The 13,656-nt window shown below is 47.8% G+C and overlaps 3 protein-coding genes across 3 annotated transcripts; all 3 read left to right on the forward strand.

Annotated features, from left to right (window-relative positions):
• Positions 1 to 4,655: 4,655 nt before the first annotated feature.
• LOC6595264 lies at positions 4,656 to 5,891 on the forward strand. The gene is made up of 3 exons (XM_026995276.1): positions 4,656 to 4,704; positions 4,770 to 5,162; positions 5,227 to 5,891. The coding sequence occupies exons 1-3, from the start codon at positions 4,662 to 4,664 to the stop codon at positions 5,829 to 5,831; spliced, it is 1,041 nt and encodes a 346-aa protein (XP_026851077.1). The 5' UTR covers positions 4,656 to 4,661; the 3' UTR covers positions 5,832 to 5,891.
• A 2,728-nt stretch (positions 5,892 to 8,619) lies between these two features.
• LOC6595262 lies at positions 8,620 to 11,646 on the forward strand. Its single transcript, XM_002020042.2, has 3 exons — positions 8,620 to 8,628; positions 10,365 to 10,757; positions 10,825 to 11,646. The coding sequence occupies exons 2-3, from the start codon at positions 10,403 to 10,405 to the stop codon at positions 11,478 to 11,480; spliced, it is 1,011 nt and encodes a 336-aa protein (XP_002020078.2). The 5' UTR covers positions 8,620 to 8,628; positions 10,365 to 10,402; the 3' UTR covers positions 11,481 to 11,646.
• Positions 8,686 to 9,769, forward strand: LOC6595263. Its single transcript, XM_026995329.1, has 2 exons — positions 8,686 to 9,085; positions 9,153 to 9,769. Exons 1-2 carry the CDS (start codon positions 8,686 to 8,688, stop codon positions 9,767 to 9,769), a joined length of 1,017 nt encoding a protein of 338 aa, XP_026851130.1.
• Positions 11,647 to 13,656: the final 2,010 nt, after the last annotated feature.

A 13,656-nucleotide genomic window follows, 5' to 3' on the forward strand; every position in this document is an offset into this window, starting at 1 on the left:
TCGATGTGATTCCTGACATCCGCTGTGATTGCAAGCAATTCGAATTGGATTCCGCATTGCACTGCAGCCTCTGCCGATGCAGCTGCAGCTGCAGTTGAAACCGAATGCCATCCAAGGATGCGTGTATGACCATTAAGAATTTATGATGTGCACGTCAGCAGCGGCAATGGTATCCCGAGCCAGGTTGAGCCGGAGCCAGAGCCGGAGCCGGAGCCCCAGGCAGGCACAGGGCACACACCGTTGCACTGATTTCCCACGTGAACCCTGCCATGGACATGGGGCACAGGCACAGGGAGAATCACTGCCTCCTTTTAAAACAGGAAATCTGTGCCGGCTTTAATTCGACAGATGGCTGGCTCAAGACTTTTTAAGACAATTAATCAATTGGCAGATGGGACGCATCCAAGCGGATAGTCCTCAATCCTCGTACCATTTTCCATTTTATATTTTCCCGCCAATCATTGCCACTGATTATTTCTAGAGGAAAAGCCAGATGCATCACCAGAAGTCACGTGGTGAGCGCCACTCGAATCTTATGGAGGCTGCTTGGGCGGCGAGCGGTTTGGGTTTTGGCTTACTTTATATATCGCCTGAGGGCAGGGCAGGGTTTTAGCAAATTGCAGGAACCGAACCTAAACCTAAACCGAAACCGAAACTGAAATGAAAGCTAAAACTAAAACGTCGCAGTCGCATTTGCACTCAGCTGCATTCGAGTCTGGGTCAGCCATTCGTGAGTGTGTTGGTTGGACTGCTGTAAGTTTTGTGGAAAGTGAAAATGAAAGCCCTTTTACCGGCCCCCACCCCACCGGCCACTCGGTGTATCTGTGTCTGTGTGTGCAGCGGAAGTGGGTAAATAGTGCAAAGAGGAAATGTACAAATAAATATTTGCAAATGAAAATGAACAAGGAAATGGAAGCGCCATGTGGCAGCGACAAGCGCTAAAACGCTTTATATATGTATGTATCTAGTATGTGTCCGAAACGATAATAAATGTGGCAACAATTTCCACTGGCCTTGAGCCCAAAATGACTTGCAACAAATACTCTGCCTCTGCCTCTAGTTTTTGTGTAGCTATTTTTTAGGTACATAGATCGATCAAATTTTCAAGTCTCAAAGAGTTTGCTTCCATTTGATTGACCTCAAAACCAGATTCTAATATGAAATGCATAAATTTAAAGCCAGATATTATCGCTAGTAAATCAGATTAGTTTGAATGCTCCCCCCTCTGCCATTCCTCCCCAGGAAAAAATGAGAGCAAAAAATGCTAACCAACTGAATTATTTTCAAATCATTCTAGGCAAAAACCAATTTGCATTTCAATTGGTGCTCAAAAATCGAGAGGTGGGAGTCGAGTGGAGGATGATAAAAACGTTGTGGCTGTGGCATGCCACAAAGCGGCAATCAGTAACAGTTATAGCGGAAAATGGCCATAATATGTATAGGGCTGATATGAATATCTAACCCAAAACAGGCAGAAAATTGCAAAAGTGCCTAGAAAGAATTTTCGGTGGGTCACGGGGGCATGGGGCATGGGGCATGAGGCATGAGGCAAAGGCGGCTGCACACATGACTGAAATTAAAATAGCAACAGCAAGAACAGATACAGCAACAGGAGGGGGGCGGAAGAGGGGCGGGAGAGGGGCGGGTAAGGGCAACCAGCAACCACACAAAAGCAATTTCGATCAGGCACAAAGATAAGAAGCGGATTCAAAGCAGAGAGCCAACGCAGCACATCAGTTACAAAAATGTAGGCTACAACACCACCCACAGCCACCCTCCTCCACAAGCACCCTAGAACTACCCGAAACCACCTTCTCTGCCTGTGCCTCTGCTCCCCACACCTCAACAAAGGCCCGTAAAGGCAAAGCAGATAAAGAAGAGCCGAAAAAACAGGCAAGAAAAAAAGCGACCAGAAAGAGGGCTCACAAGGATGCGCTGGAGGATTCACTTGGCAAGTGGCAAGGATCCTTTCTTCACCCTCACTCCTCCCAGCCCCCTCGTGGTTTAGGCCTCATTTTGCGGCTGCTGTAGGTGCGCTAAAATTATGCAAATCATCGTAATACTTTCACAGAGAAAGCAAAGCGGAAGGAAATTGTGTAAAAGCGGCAAGCGACAGGCGGCGGCAGGCGGCTGGCGGATGAGCTGCTGAGAAGAAGCGTGCCTGAACAGCAGCCGTGGCCGTGTCTGTCCCGCCTGCTGGTGGTGGTAGCCTTTTTGGCAGTCTACAAAGCAAATAATTGCCCCAAAAATTGGGGCCATGCAAACTGTAATGTAATGGAGCCGTTTCGCTTTGAACGTCGTCGCATGTGTAGTCCTAATGATGATATTCCCCATCCCAACCAAAAAAAAAAGAAAAAGAAGTGAATCAAATAAAGACAGAGAGAGAGAAGGAGAGTGAGAGCTGAGAGCGGAAAGCGAACGGAGTGGAAAACAGTAAAATGAAGTAAAATACATGGAAAATGTTTACTCAAGCGGCCAGAGTCAATATAAGAGGTAGAGGCTCCTCTTAAAGACTCTCGCTGTTAAGGAGTTTAAGGCTGCCACGCAGTGAAGCATAAAGTGCACTTCCCTCCCCACTTCCCCTCTACCAGTTTCCGTTTCCTGCTCGACCATCCTCTGCGTGGTTGTGGAAAAATTTAATAAACGTCAAGCTGCGGAAGAGAGAGCTGGCGTGGAGTGGCTTGCAGCATTGCACCTGCCGTTGACCGCAATTGGGGTCCGAAATTCATGCTCATATCGTCTACATGAGGAGCCAAAGAGCCGAGCAGTCGAGCAGCCGAGGAGCCGAACAATGGCCAAACAAATGCTGAAAATATGCAATATAACGTATACGACCCATGACACATTCGGGACATAAAAGCAAGGCATGGCGAGCAGAACACACTTCCAAATGCCACCGCAGGCAGACATCTCTGATCCCTGATATCTGCAAACTTCATAAGTCTCCACCGAGATTGCCGGCCATATTTCAGAGTGCCCCACTTAAGACCCATCTCTGATTTATGGTCTCAAAGTTGCCCAACTTTCCATCGCTCATATGTCGCCCGGTGGCCTTATAATTGCAGCTCGAAACGGGGAACCATTTAGTACAAGTCCTAGGCCCAGGTCGTGGGCCAAGTTCCGGGGCATGGAAAACTTTTCCCATTTCGCTGATCATTTCGCGCAACATTAACATGCTTATTAATAGTTGCAACAACCCAGAGACAGACACATCAAAACACGCTTGAACACGTCTCATGTTCCTAATGGCTTTGGCCGCTGTCTAAGCCGCGTGAAATTGTCAAAGTGTTGGCCACATTTCATCCTTGCTCAACCGGAGATGGCGGGTGCGGGGCGGAGCTTAGCAATTTTATTGCTCCCCAAGCCGGGAAGGGCTCGGGCTGGTACCTTTTTTGAATAGCGCGACACATTAACTTAATAATTTAGTGAGTGTCGAGTGGGCTGTTATAAATATTTATAAGCAACGGCAAAGGCAATGGCAGTGGCGATGGCAGTGGGTGTGGGATGTATTGCGGCTTGAGTGCGCCGTATCTGGCAGTCCTAGGTCTGCAGCTAAGAGCTACTCCAGCTACAGTTTGCGCAACTATTCCGGATCCCGAGTTCTGAAGCTCAATTGCGCGTAAAAGTCAAATGTCTCTGGCTCTCCTTTCGCCGTCCACACTCGCACACAGATTCCGATATCGAGAGCAGGAGCAGGATACCGGCTTCCCGACTCGCTCACATGCAAAGTTTGCACGTTTCGCCTTTAGCCTTGAGACTTGAGCCCTAAGTCGGTGTTATATATGCGCATGTATTAGTTGTGCCGCCATTTTGTATGCCATATAAACGGGCAAACGCTTACAGTCGTTAAGGGATTTAGCAGGCAAATATAAATTTATGAAATATTCGACGAGACCACAATGGAACAACAGTGGAGCCCAGAAATATATACTTTACGTGGCACACTTTTTATTGCACCTTTCCCTTTGCCCCCACAGAAAGCCAAAAAGTCACCTCAACCGTCTGTAATCTGTAATCGACTAGGGGCAGGAAGCACAGCACACAACACGACCATCAGCAGCCGCAACATGGCCAAAATCAATGCTAAAACCAACCCAAAGCCCGAACTAATGTTATTTGAGGAGCAAACAATGATAATGAAATCATGGGGCAGAGGGCAAATGCCAAATGCCAAATGAAGAGTGATTCGGTTTGGTCGGGCTGTGGCATCGGGCCAATAACTAATTTCATTTGCTCTGCAAATGCGGATACGTATACGAGTACACGGCAACAGATGCACAAAAGTTGACATTATTCCACAGGGGGAGCTACAGCCACTACTACAGCATGTTTTGGGGGCTTTTCCTCGCCCGAAATTGAATGTAATTAAACCCAAAATTGAGTTGTTAAGCAAGCTGCACTCGGGCAGAACATGAATGAAAGTTCATTAGAGTCCATTTTTTGTGTACTCTTTATGTAAGCCTGCAATCATTTAAAGGCTAGTGGGTCGCACACGCCAGTCAGAACACCTATACGGGAAACCATTCAAAAGCTACAACAAAAGAGCCCCATTTAGTGGGGAAACAGCTGTACAAACGCTGGGTATAGCCACAGCCTTGGCCCGAGATCGCTATAAATAGGCCCGAAGACTAAGGACTGCAGCGACGCTGAGAGTTTTGGATATGCTGAAACGTCTTCTACCATTGCTGGCCCTCTGCGCCTTGGGTAAGCGCACAAATATTTACAACCCAACCTGAGTTAAACACTGAGAGGGTTTCTGCCCCACACAGCTCAGAGCCAGTGCCCCTTCACCAGGCCCATCGTCGAGGGAACGAATCGCATTGTCATGGTTCGTCTTCGCAATCGCCAGCTGATGCTGAAGCGGACGGCCAGCTCCGCTGTGGGAGAATCGCTCCAGCTGTGGTGCAGCCCGAGGGATGTTCGGCCGGTGACTTGCCAGCGGGGCCAGAGGCCATCATTTGTGCCCCCATTACCAATGACATGCCAGAGGCCGCCAGTGACAGTGACAATCCCGGTGACAGATCGCCGCTGCAGAGCCTCCATGTTCCGTGTGGGCTATAACATTGGCAGGGGTCAGTTCCTGGAGCTCTACCGAAGCTGCTTCGACAGGAGGGCCGTGCGAACCCTCTGGGTGGAGCATCAGGTTTATGCCAAGCCTTTCTGTGAGTAGAGAAACAAGAGAACAACCAGACTCTGATCTAACGTTGCTCAAAACGAATCCTGCAGATGCCACACGCCCTTGTGTGCGATTCAGCTCCGATGGGGTCATCTCGGGGGCGGACGAGGCCAGCTACACGGTGCGCAACATTCATGCCACCTTCCGGCGCCTCTTCGGCAACAACCAGAACTTCATACCCAACAATCGGGACGTGATCATCAACCGCGGCCACCTAGCCGCCTCCGCGGACTTCCTCTTCGGCGATCAGATGTGCGCCACCTTCAAGTACGTGAACGTGGTGCCACAGTTCCTGACCATCAACGATCGCAACTGGGAGGCCATCGAGCGCTGGGTGCGCAGCTCGGTGCGGGGCAATCAGTTCGTGAATGTGCGGACAGGTGCCAACGGCATCCTCACGCTGCCCGCTGCCAGCGGTCAGAGGCAGGTCTTCCTGAGCGGCAACCGCAATCCGGTGCCTCTCTGGATGTACAAGATCGTCCGCGACTCCAATAATCGGCCCATAGTGGCTTTCCTCACCTACAACAACATCTACGCCCGACAGCGACCCGCAGCACCCGCCTTCTGTCAGGTCGTCAATTGTCCCCTGCAATTGGGAGGCACTGCCGCAGATGGCTTCACCTTCTGTTGCAACCCAGCCACTTTTAATCCCTAACTGATGGACAATCCCAAATACTTACTTAAAGAACCAACCATATGAAAAATATAGCGATAGAGCAACAAAAGGAGTTTTGGCTATTGCCTGAAATCTTTTTCAGAGGTATTTCTTTTTGTATGATAGACCAAAGATAAACCAACTAGATTGAGATACAAATTTGGAATGAAACGAGCGGGAATGTACTTTTATACACGTTACCCAGTAAGAAAGGAGGAAAGACCGTATATTTTCCGGACTCGATTCTACATTTTGTTGACCATCGCTTCCTGTGCACTTCATTTGATTATCCTCTTCGCTTAAATTCGAATTAAATATATGTTCTTACGACTGAATGCCGCAAATCAATTTTCATAAATCGTAAAAGTTCGCGTGGCAGTTCAAAAAGCAACTAAACGCTTTGGATTCATTCATGCCTCATTCAAAATTGACTCTTGCTGCCAGTTTTAATGGTCATTCGGTGGCTTCTCATAAATTGCCGACAACCAACCCCCCATTTCGCTTTTGGGCCATTTAAATTCAAGCTGCGATTGTGGGGGCGGTGGAGGCTGTGGGGGGCTGTGGGGTCTGTGGGGGAGTGTGCCACTTTTCAATGCGTGCGAGTGCAATAAAGCCCAAGCCCGTGGCGATTTTGCCTTTTGGCCGTGTTGTGGGCTGCGCCTAAAAGTAGACATTAAATAAATTATTCAGAGGGGCATGGCTGTGCTGCTTTTAAATACACACGCCTGCGAAATTGTTTTGTGCGTGTGGAACTGATGGAATACCCAAGGAAGTGAAGTCGAAGCGGAGCAAGGGGTTGGGTGTCTGGGGGGCCACTGGGAGCTCATAAAAGTGCAGCATAAATTTAGCAGCCCGGACATGAGCTGGGCTCTCATAAAATCTAACAGTTGTAATTGTGCTGTAAACACGCAACTCAATGGCATTGTAAATGGGGCCCAGCACTTGCAGCCCATCAGCCATCACCCATACTTACACCCATTCACCGCCCTATCTATGAGTCTATCCCATCGGGAACCCCGTCTCCGACATCACCATCAACCGTCTGCAGTGCGGCACAATTTAATTTATGTTTCGGTTTGTGGTCGGCTTGTTGATTTCGCCGCTTTTGCCCCTTTTATTTTTATTGACCATTACATTCCCTAAACACAGAACCACACCACACCGCACCACACCATACGATTCGAGTCGCAAATTTTATATGGCATAATTTGGTTCGCTTCTGTGAGCATACATTAAAAGTGCCCAAATAGCGCCAAATTGCTCGTAAGTTGCGGAAATTGCGTTACGCCTCCATCAGGACAGGACCATTCTACGAGCGGAAGGCAGACAAAAGCCTAGAATACTTTGCCGCGCATTAAACATTTCACAAAATGCACATTAAAATCCATGGCCACTTAGATCCAACGACAAATACTACAATGGCCAGACAATGGCAGACATTAGAAGACAATCATTCAGTCACTGTCTGGCTCTGTTACTGTCACTGGCCCTGGCGATTCCGATGATTCTGGTTCTGATTCTGGCATAATTGTGCCATTATGTGATCTAGAAACAGGACTCGAACAGGTACATCAGAGTGAATTCGGGTTGGGTCAACCACAGCTCAAGGAGTGCCTTCCATTGAGAATTTACATGCCCATTAAGTGCAGCAGTACATCGTAAATATATGTACTCGAATAAATGTAAAGGCTGATATACAGTTGCGGTTAAGATAATAGTGAAGCTTTCGAAATGAAGAGCGCAGCAATGTGATAAAATTGAAGGACATTGCCGGTACACGAGATTTTCTAAGGTTTCATATATCTTTGAAGTATGTTCTAAAGATTATCGAATACTAAAAAGCCTATCCTTATATCCTCCCACTCTCTCTGGGGAGCGATGCGAGCGCCACGAATAGAATTGAATAGAATTTATGCCTGTAATACGAAATTTTAGAATGTTCTGTAATATTTGCTCTCCGTAGATCGTAGCTAAAATTGTGAATACCAAGGAATACCAAATTAGATCGATCCAACTTGTATATTCGATAATCTTGATCGCATGTTTCCTAATAAGTTGTTTGGATAATTTGTAAAGTAACCTTTTATGATGCCCGCAATTGTATCTGCTTTCCTTAGATTTTGCCATACGTGCACCACTCGGATTGGGGCTTGCAACGCACTCAACTGTGCCACAAAAAATATGCTTTCCAATGTGCATTTGCATGTGAGAGCACAGAATGCAGCGAAATAGTTTTGGCTAAATATTCGGGAAAATAAAATTTCATTTGGCTGCCGGAAAGCGGCTGTAAGAAAGCGAAACCGAAACCCTAAAAGAAGTGCACACACTTTCATGTTGACCCAGAGAGAGAGAGAGAGAGAGGAGAGGAGAGGAGAGGAGAGGAAAGGAAATGTTGCCAATGTCAGAGCCGGAAAATGGAAGTACAAATTACTGTGCATATCCGAGTGTGAAATATTTTTAGGGCCAGGCTAGGGCTAGCCGCACATCAAGTGCGGAGCACAATGAAAAATAATAAAACGCCTCTTCAGCACTTTAGGCCCGGCCTCCATGTATCCATGTATGCGGTCAGAATGTGTTGCCAAAAATAGTCTGTTCTGTTGTTTCTTCTGTTGCTTCTGGGACTGAATGTAGACACGTGCCCGCGAGCGGGGCCCGGTAACAATAAAGTAGGAACCGCCCGATAGCTCCGAGAGTCGTATAAATGCCAGTGGCAGAGCCTAGCAATCAACAATCACCATGGAAGCCCAACCGGTTCTACGATATCTGCTGGTTTGCATCGCCGTTGCACTGGGATTGGGTGAGTACCATTAAGAACTCTTAAGGGCTGTGCGATTTGACACATTGTTTCCTCGACATGATAGTCCTTCAGGCGAAGGCCGACTGCCCGTTGTCGCGGGCCATGATTGAGGGCACCAATCGGATATTTGCCAACCGCGATCGCAGGGGAAATTACGCGTTGAAACGTGTCCAGAGAGTGCAAACTGGCGAGGTGCTCCACATGATCTGCCAGCCGAACGACATCGTACAGACCACCTGCCAACAGAACACCAACTTCACCCGACCGCTGCCGTTGCGTTGCAATAACCCCATGCCCGCCACTGCAACAATCGTCACCGATGCATCCTGTCGGGGTACAATGTACTCCATTGGGTACACGATCAACAACCGACGACTGGAGCTGTATCGCGCCTGCTACGATCGCACCAATGTAAGGGCCCTCTTCACGACCCACACGGTGTACGGCAAAACCTTCTGTGAGTACTCAATGATCTCTCCCAGCTCCTTCGACTTAACAGGCTAGGCTGTTCTCCCACCCCACAGTTCCAGCGCGCCCCTGCACCGATTTCAGCCGAGATAACGCCCTGAGTGCGGCGGATGCCAGGACCTTCACTGTCCGCAGTATTTACGATGCCTTCAGGCGTGTCTTCGGCAACAACCAGAGATACATTCCCAACAACCGGGATGTGGTCATCAATCGCGGACATCTGACTCCCTCGGCAGATTATCTGTACGGGGACCAGATGTGCGCCACCTTCAAGTACGTGAATGTGGTGCCCCAGTTCAAGACCATCAACGACCGCAACTGGGAGACCATCGAGCGCTGGGTGCGCAATCGCATCCGCGGAGGTGGTTCGCTGAGGATCAAGACGGGTGCTGTTGGCACTCTCATCCTGCCGAATACTGCCCGGCCCCCCGTCCCTCATCGCGCGATCCTGGGAGCTGGCACAAAGAACCCCGTGCCTGAGTGGATGTACAAGGTGGTGCGAACCTCAACCAACCGGCCTCTGGCCGTCTTCCTCACGTACAACAACATATATGCTCCACGCCGTCCCAGTGCCCCACGATTTTGCACTAGCGTCCCCTGCCCCATGGCCCTGGTCAACAATGCAGCCGCTGGCTTTACCTACTGCTGCAATGCCACCATTTTCAACATCTGATGATCAACGAAAGTTCATTGAATGAAAGCTGTCAAATTTACTCGAAAATATCCCAAATATAATATATTCCATTGAAGAAACCAAAATGATCTGTCCAGTAGTATTCAAACATTTGAATAATCTTTTATTACTCCAAAATAAAATAGGTTTTGGGTCGTCATAAATGTATAAGGTCTAATTTTATTATAAACAGTTTGAGTCATAGGTGTTTGTGTCGTATACGTAATAGTTAGTACCACAGCCATGTTTGGGGATTTCCAGGGTGTTCTATTATATTTTATTTACTTAATTAATTTGTTTCATAATTGTAGGTCATAACATTTGTCTAATTAGAGATTTATTAAAACTAGCTTTAAGCCGATTGCTACTGAGATACTGAGAAGACTGATAAGAACATGTATTGATAGAACACATTCGTCCGATCCGATCGTATAAATGTCAGAGGCAGAGCCTAGCATTCAACAATCATAATGAAAGCCTCACGGGTTCTACAATATCTGCTGGTTTGCATCGCCGTTGCACTGGGATTGGGTGAGTACCATTAAGAACTCTTAAGGACTGTTCGATTTGACACATTGTTTCCTCGACATGATAGTCCTTGAGGCGAACGCCGACTGCCCATTGACGCGGCCCATGATTGAGGGCACCAATCGGATATTTGCCAACCGTGATCTTAGCGGAAATTACGTGCCGAAGCTGATCCAGAGAGTGCAAACTGGCGAGGTGCTCCACATGATCTGCCAGCCGGACGACATCGTACAGACCACCTGCCAGCCGGACAACAACTTCAACCCACCGCTGCCGATGAGTTGCATGAACCCCATGCCCGCCACTGCCATAAACGTCACCGATGAATCCTGTCCGGCCACAATGTACTCCATTGGCTACACGATCAACAACCGACGACTGGAGCTGTATCGCGCCTGCTACGATCGCACCAATGTAAGGGCCCTCTACACGACCCACACGGTGTACGGCAAACCCTTTTGTGAGTACTCAATGATCTCTCCCAGCTCCATTGACTTAACAGGCTAGGCTGTTCTCCCATCCCACAGATCCAACGCGTCCCCACGTCGAGTTTAGCCTAGATAACGTCCTGAGTCCGGCGGATGCCAGTACCTTCATGCCCAGCAGTATTTACGGTGCCTTCAGGCGTATCTTCGGCGAAAACCAGACATACGTTCCCTTTAGCCGGGATGTGGTCATCAATCGCGGACATTTGACTCCCTCGGCAGATTATCTGTACAAGGACCAGATGGGCGCCACCTTCAAGTACGTGAATGTGGTGCCCCAGTTCAAGACCATCAACGACGGGAACTGGGAGGCCATCGAGCGCTGGGTGCGCGGTATTATCCGCTGCGGTGGTTCGCTGAGGATCAAGACGGGTGCAGTTGGCACTCTCATCCTGCCGGATACTGCCCGGCCCCCCGTCCCTCATTGCGCGATTCTGGGAGGTGAGACAAAGAACCCCGTGCCTGAGTGGATGTACAAGGTGGTGAGAACTTCAACCAACGAGCTGGTGGCCATCTTTCTCACGTACAACAACATATACGCGACTGAACGTCCAAGTGCTCTAAAATTTTGCGAACCTGTGCCCTGCCCCATATTCTTGCCCAACACGGCTGTCGCTGGCTTCACATACTGCTGCAACGGTACAAATAACTTTGAATCAGATTTAATGTACGCTACCATGTACGCGCTCCTTACATAATTGCACACACATACATATGTAACCTTATTACTTATATATTGCTTACATGTATTGCATTCTCAGTCAATTCAATTCACAGTCAAAATATTCGCCAGTCCGTCGATCGGCATTGCTCGGAGTTCACGGCCAATGTAACCTTCTAAATTAAAAATTTGAACAAGATCAAGATGTTCGCTTTTTTTGGTACGACAGGACACAGGATATATGTACATATAGTCACAATGAGACGATGGTGTATCTGTATCTCGAGCCGCCAAATTATTTCCCCCTGCCAATGTGAATGCCTGTCGGTGCCTGCAACTGTCTAGTAGCTGAGACCTGCAAGTAGGGCCACCAAAGATTTCCTCCTACTGTATCTAGATGCCTTGCCCCCTGGAACTGACTGCTGCTACCCGTTCGCTTGGCCGCTAGACCGTCTGCTGTTATCCGTCCTGCTCCTCCTACTAATAAATGTTGGGACGAATAGACGAGTGGTTTCAAGTGCGACCTTTTATTTGATTTTTTTGCTGCACCTTAGATTTAATTTTAGATAGGTTTTTATGAGTGCTGATGACAAAATGCAAGCCACATAAAGTTCATTGGATGCAGCTTGAAAAGAATGAAAAGACAAGCCCTTTGTTATTATACGTGCCCCGGCAAAGTAAACACCACAGCCGGAAAACCACTTGGCGATGCCTGATAATAACCGCAGATAAGAAAGGGTGGGAGGAGGCAGCCCACCTACTCGGCCCGGGGCAAGGACTATCTTGAACTGCATGTGCACGGCTATCAGCGATGACCTGAGAAATGGAAGAAGGGGTGCGGTGAAAGTTGCAATTTCTGAGCTGGCGCCACACGCACGTTGTCATCTGTTGGATTCTTGAAACCAAAAGGTATACGCAGTAGAATATAAGATGCAATATGGAAAAGGCCACATACGAAACGCCTAAATAAATATAAGTCTACTAAATCATCTCTCAAGCCATGTGGCCCCCATAAAGGTTTCGTTCATCAGAATATCCCATATACTATACTTTACGAGTCTGCTCTTCCTTCAGGCATAGTCATCGTATTGTTGCTCCCCAGTTCAGCTTGGGTAGGCGCTCTATAGAAAAACATCAGAAAGATAACGCATGAGGCATCAGAGTGATAAAGAAAATCCCTAGAGTGTAGACAATCTCTCGAACGATCATCAGTTGTCACTCTATGCTTAAGCTGTGAAGATGATCTACGAGCGGGACCCATTCTCATGCTATCTCTACATCGCACACTCTTCGTCGTGCAGTGTGCGTTTGCTGGCGGAGAGGAGCGGAGAGGAGTGAGAAGCGAAAGACAGAGACATAAGAGTAGAGGAAAGAGCAAGAATGCCTGTCGTGGTTATTCTCTTTCTCTCTATATTTTTCCCACAAGGCGAGCAAAATTCAAAGAGGTCGTGTAGAGATCTCCCATTTCCCGCATGAACCAATAAATCAGACAGAAAAATTGAGAGAGCATGTGGCCGTCATAGGCTCTGATACAAACTCTCGCGCTTGCGCATAAAATATACTGCATATTGTATAAGAAATGTAACATTAATTATTATTAATACGTATCCCCAATGTTATTACTGTAGTTTTATAATAGAACTTTATGCAAAAAAAAACGTGTGTCAGTGCCAGTGCCCTGCTTGAACCTTCGGTTCACCGAACCCACGTAAAGAAAATAATATGCAAATAAATGCACTGATTTCAGAAATTTCATGAAATGTAGGTTATCATTAGGTTCGTTCTTAAACTCAAGAAATTAAGTATGATGCTGATTGCGTGCTGAGCAGACTAATCGGGCTTGTGCCACACACGATGGTTTGAGTTATCATCTCCAGCGTAAGGCTCCTTAGGTTAGGTTCTAAGGTTCCTTAAAATGCAAGAGTATGTTCGATTCGCGAAGCCTTTTCCTACATGTACTGCAAATGCCTTCAAACCAGCAACCACAGATGGTTGTGCTCAATTTAGTCAAAGTTGAAGCGAATTTTACCATTTACATGGCCCACACAAGCAACTTGGCCTGTCCCTCTGCCACCTTCCCTTGATTTTGATACCACACCTCGGTACAACCAACCGCGGAAACGAGAACTGGGTACGCCGACAGCTATCTGATGGACACTTCGCTGCTCTAAGAGTCTGCACAGGTGCATTGGGGGTGCTCGAATACTCATCGC

This window comes from Drosophila persimilis, unplaced genomic scaffold (genome assembly GCF_003286085.1).
Source record: "Drosophila persimilis strain 14011-0111.01,24,50 unplaced genomic scaffold, DperRS2 tig00000000-arrow-pilon, whole genome shotgun sequence".
NCBI classification, from domain to species: Eukaryota; Metazoa; Arthropoda; class Insecta; order Diptera; family Drosophilidae; genus Drosophila; species Drosophila persimilis.

Bases quoted from the DNA above. Each gene is read 5' to 3' on its own strand.
- LOC6595264 (XM_026995276.1), top strand. From the start codon at position 4,662: ATGCTGAAACGTCTTCTACCATTGCTGGCCCTCTGCGCCTTGG. The intron at 4,705-4,769 runs GTAAGCGCACAA...TGCCCCACACAG, and splicing joins GCTGGCCCTCTGCGCCTTGG to CTCAGAGCCAGTGCCCCTTC. The intron at 5,163-5,226 runs GTGAGTAGAGAA...CGAATCCTGCAG, and splicing joins GGTTTATGCCAAGCCTTTCT to ATGCCACACGCCCTTGTGTG.
- LOC6595263 (XM_026995329.1), top strand. From the start codon at position 8,686: ATGATAGTCCTTCAGGCGAAGGCCGACTGCCCGTTGTCGCGGGCCATG. The intron at 9,086-9,152 runs GTGAGTACTCAA...CCCACCCCACAG, and splicing joins GGTGTACGGCAAAACCTTCT to TTCCAGCGCGCCCCTGCACC.
- LOC6595262 (XM_002020042.2), top strand. From the start codon at position 10,403: ATGATTGAGGGCACCAATCGGATATTTGCCAACCGTGATCTTAGCGGA. The intron at 10,758-10,824 runs GTGAGTACTCAA...CCCATCCCACAG, and splicing joins GGTGTACGGCAAACCCTTTT to ATCCAACGCGTCCCCACGTC.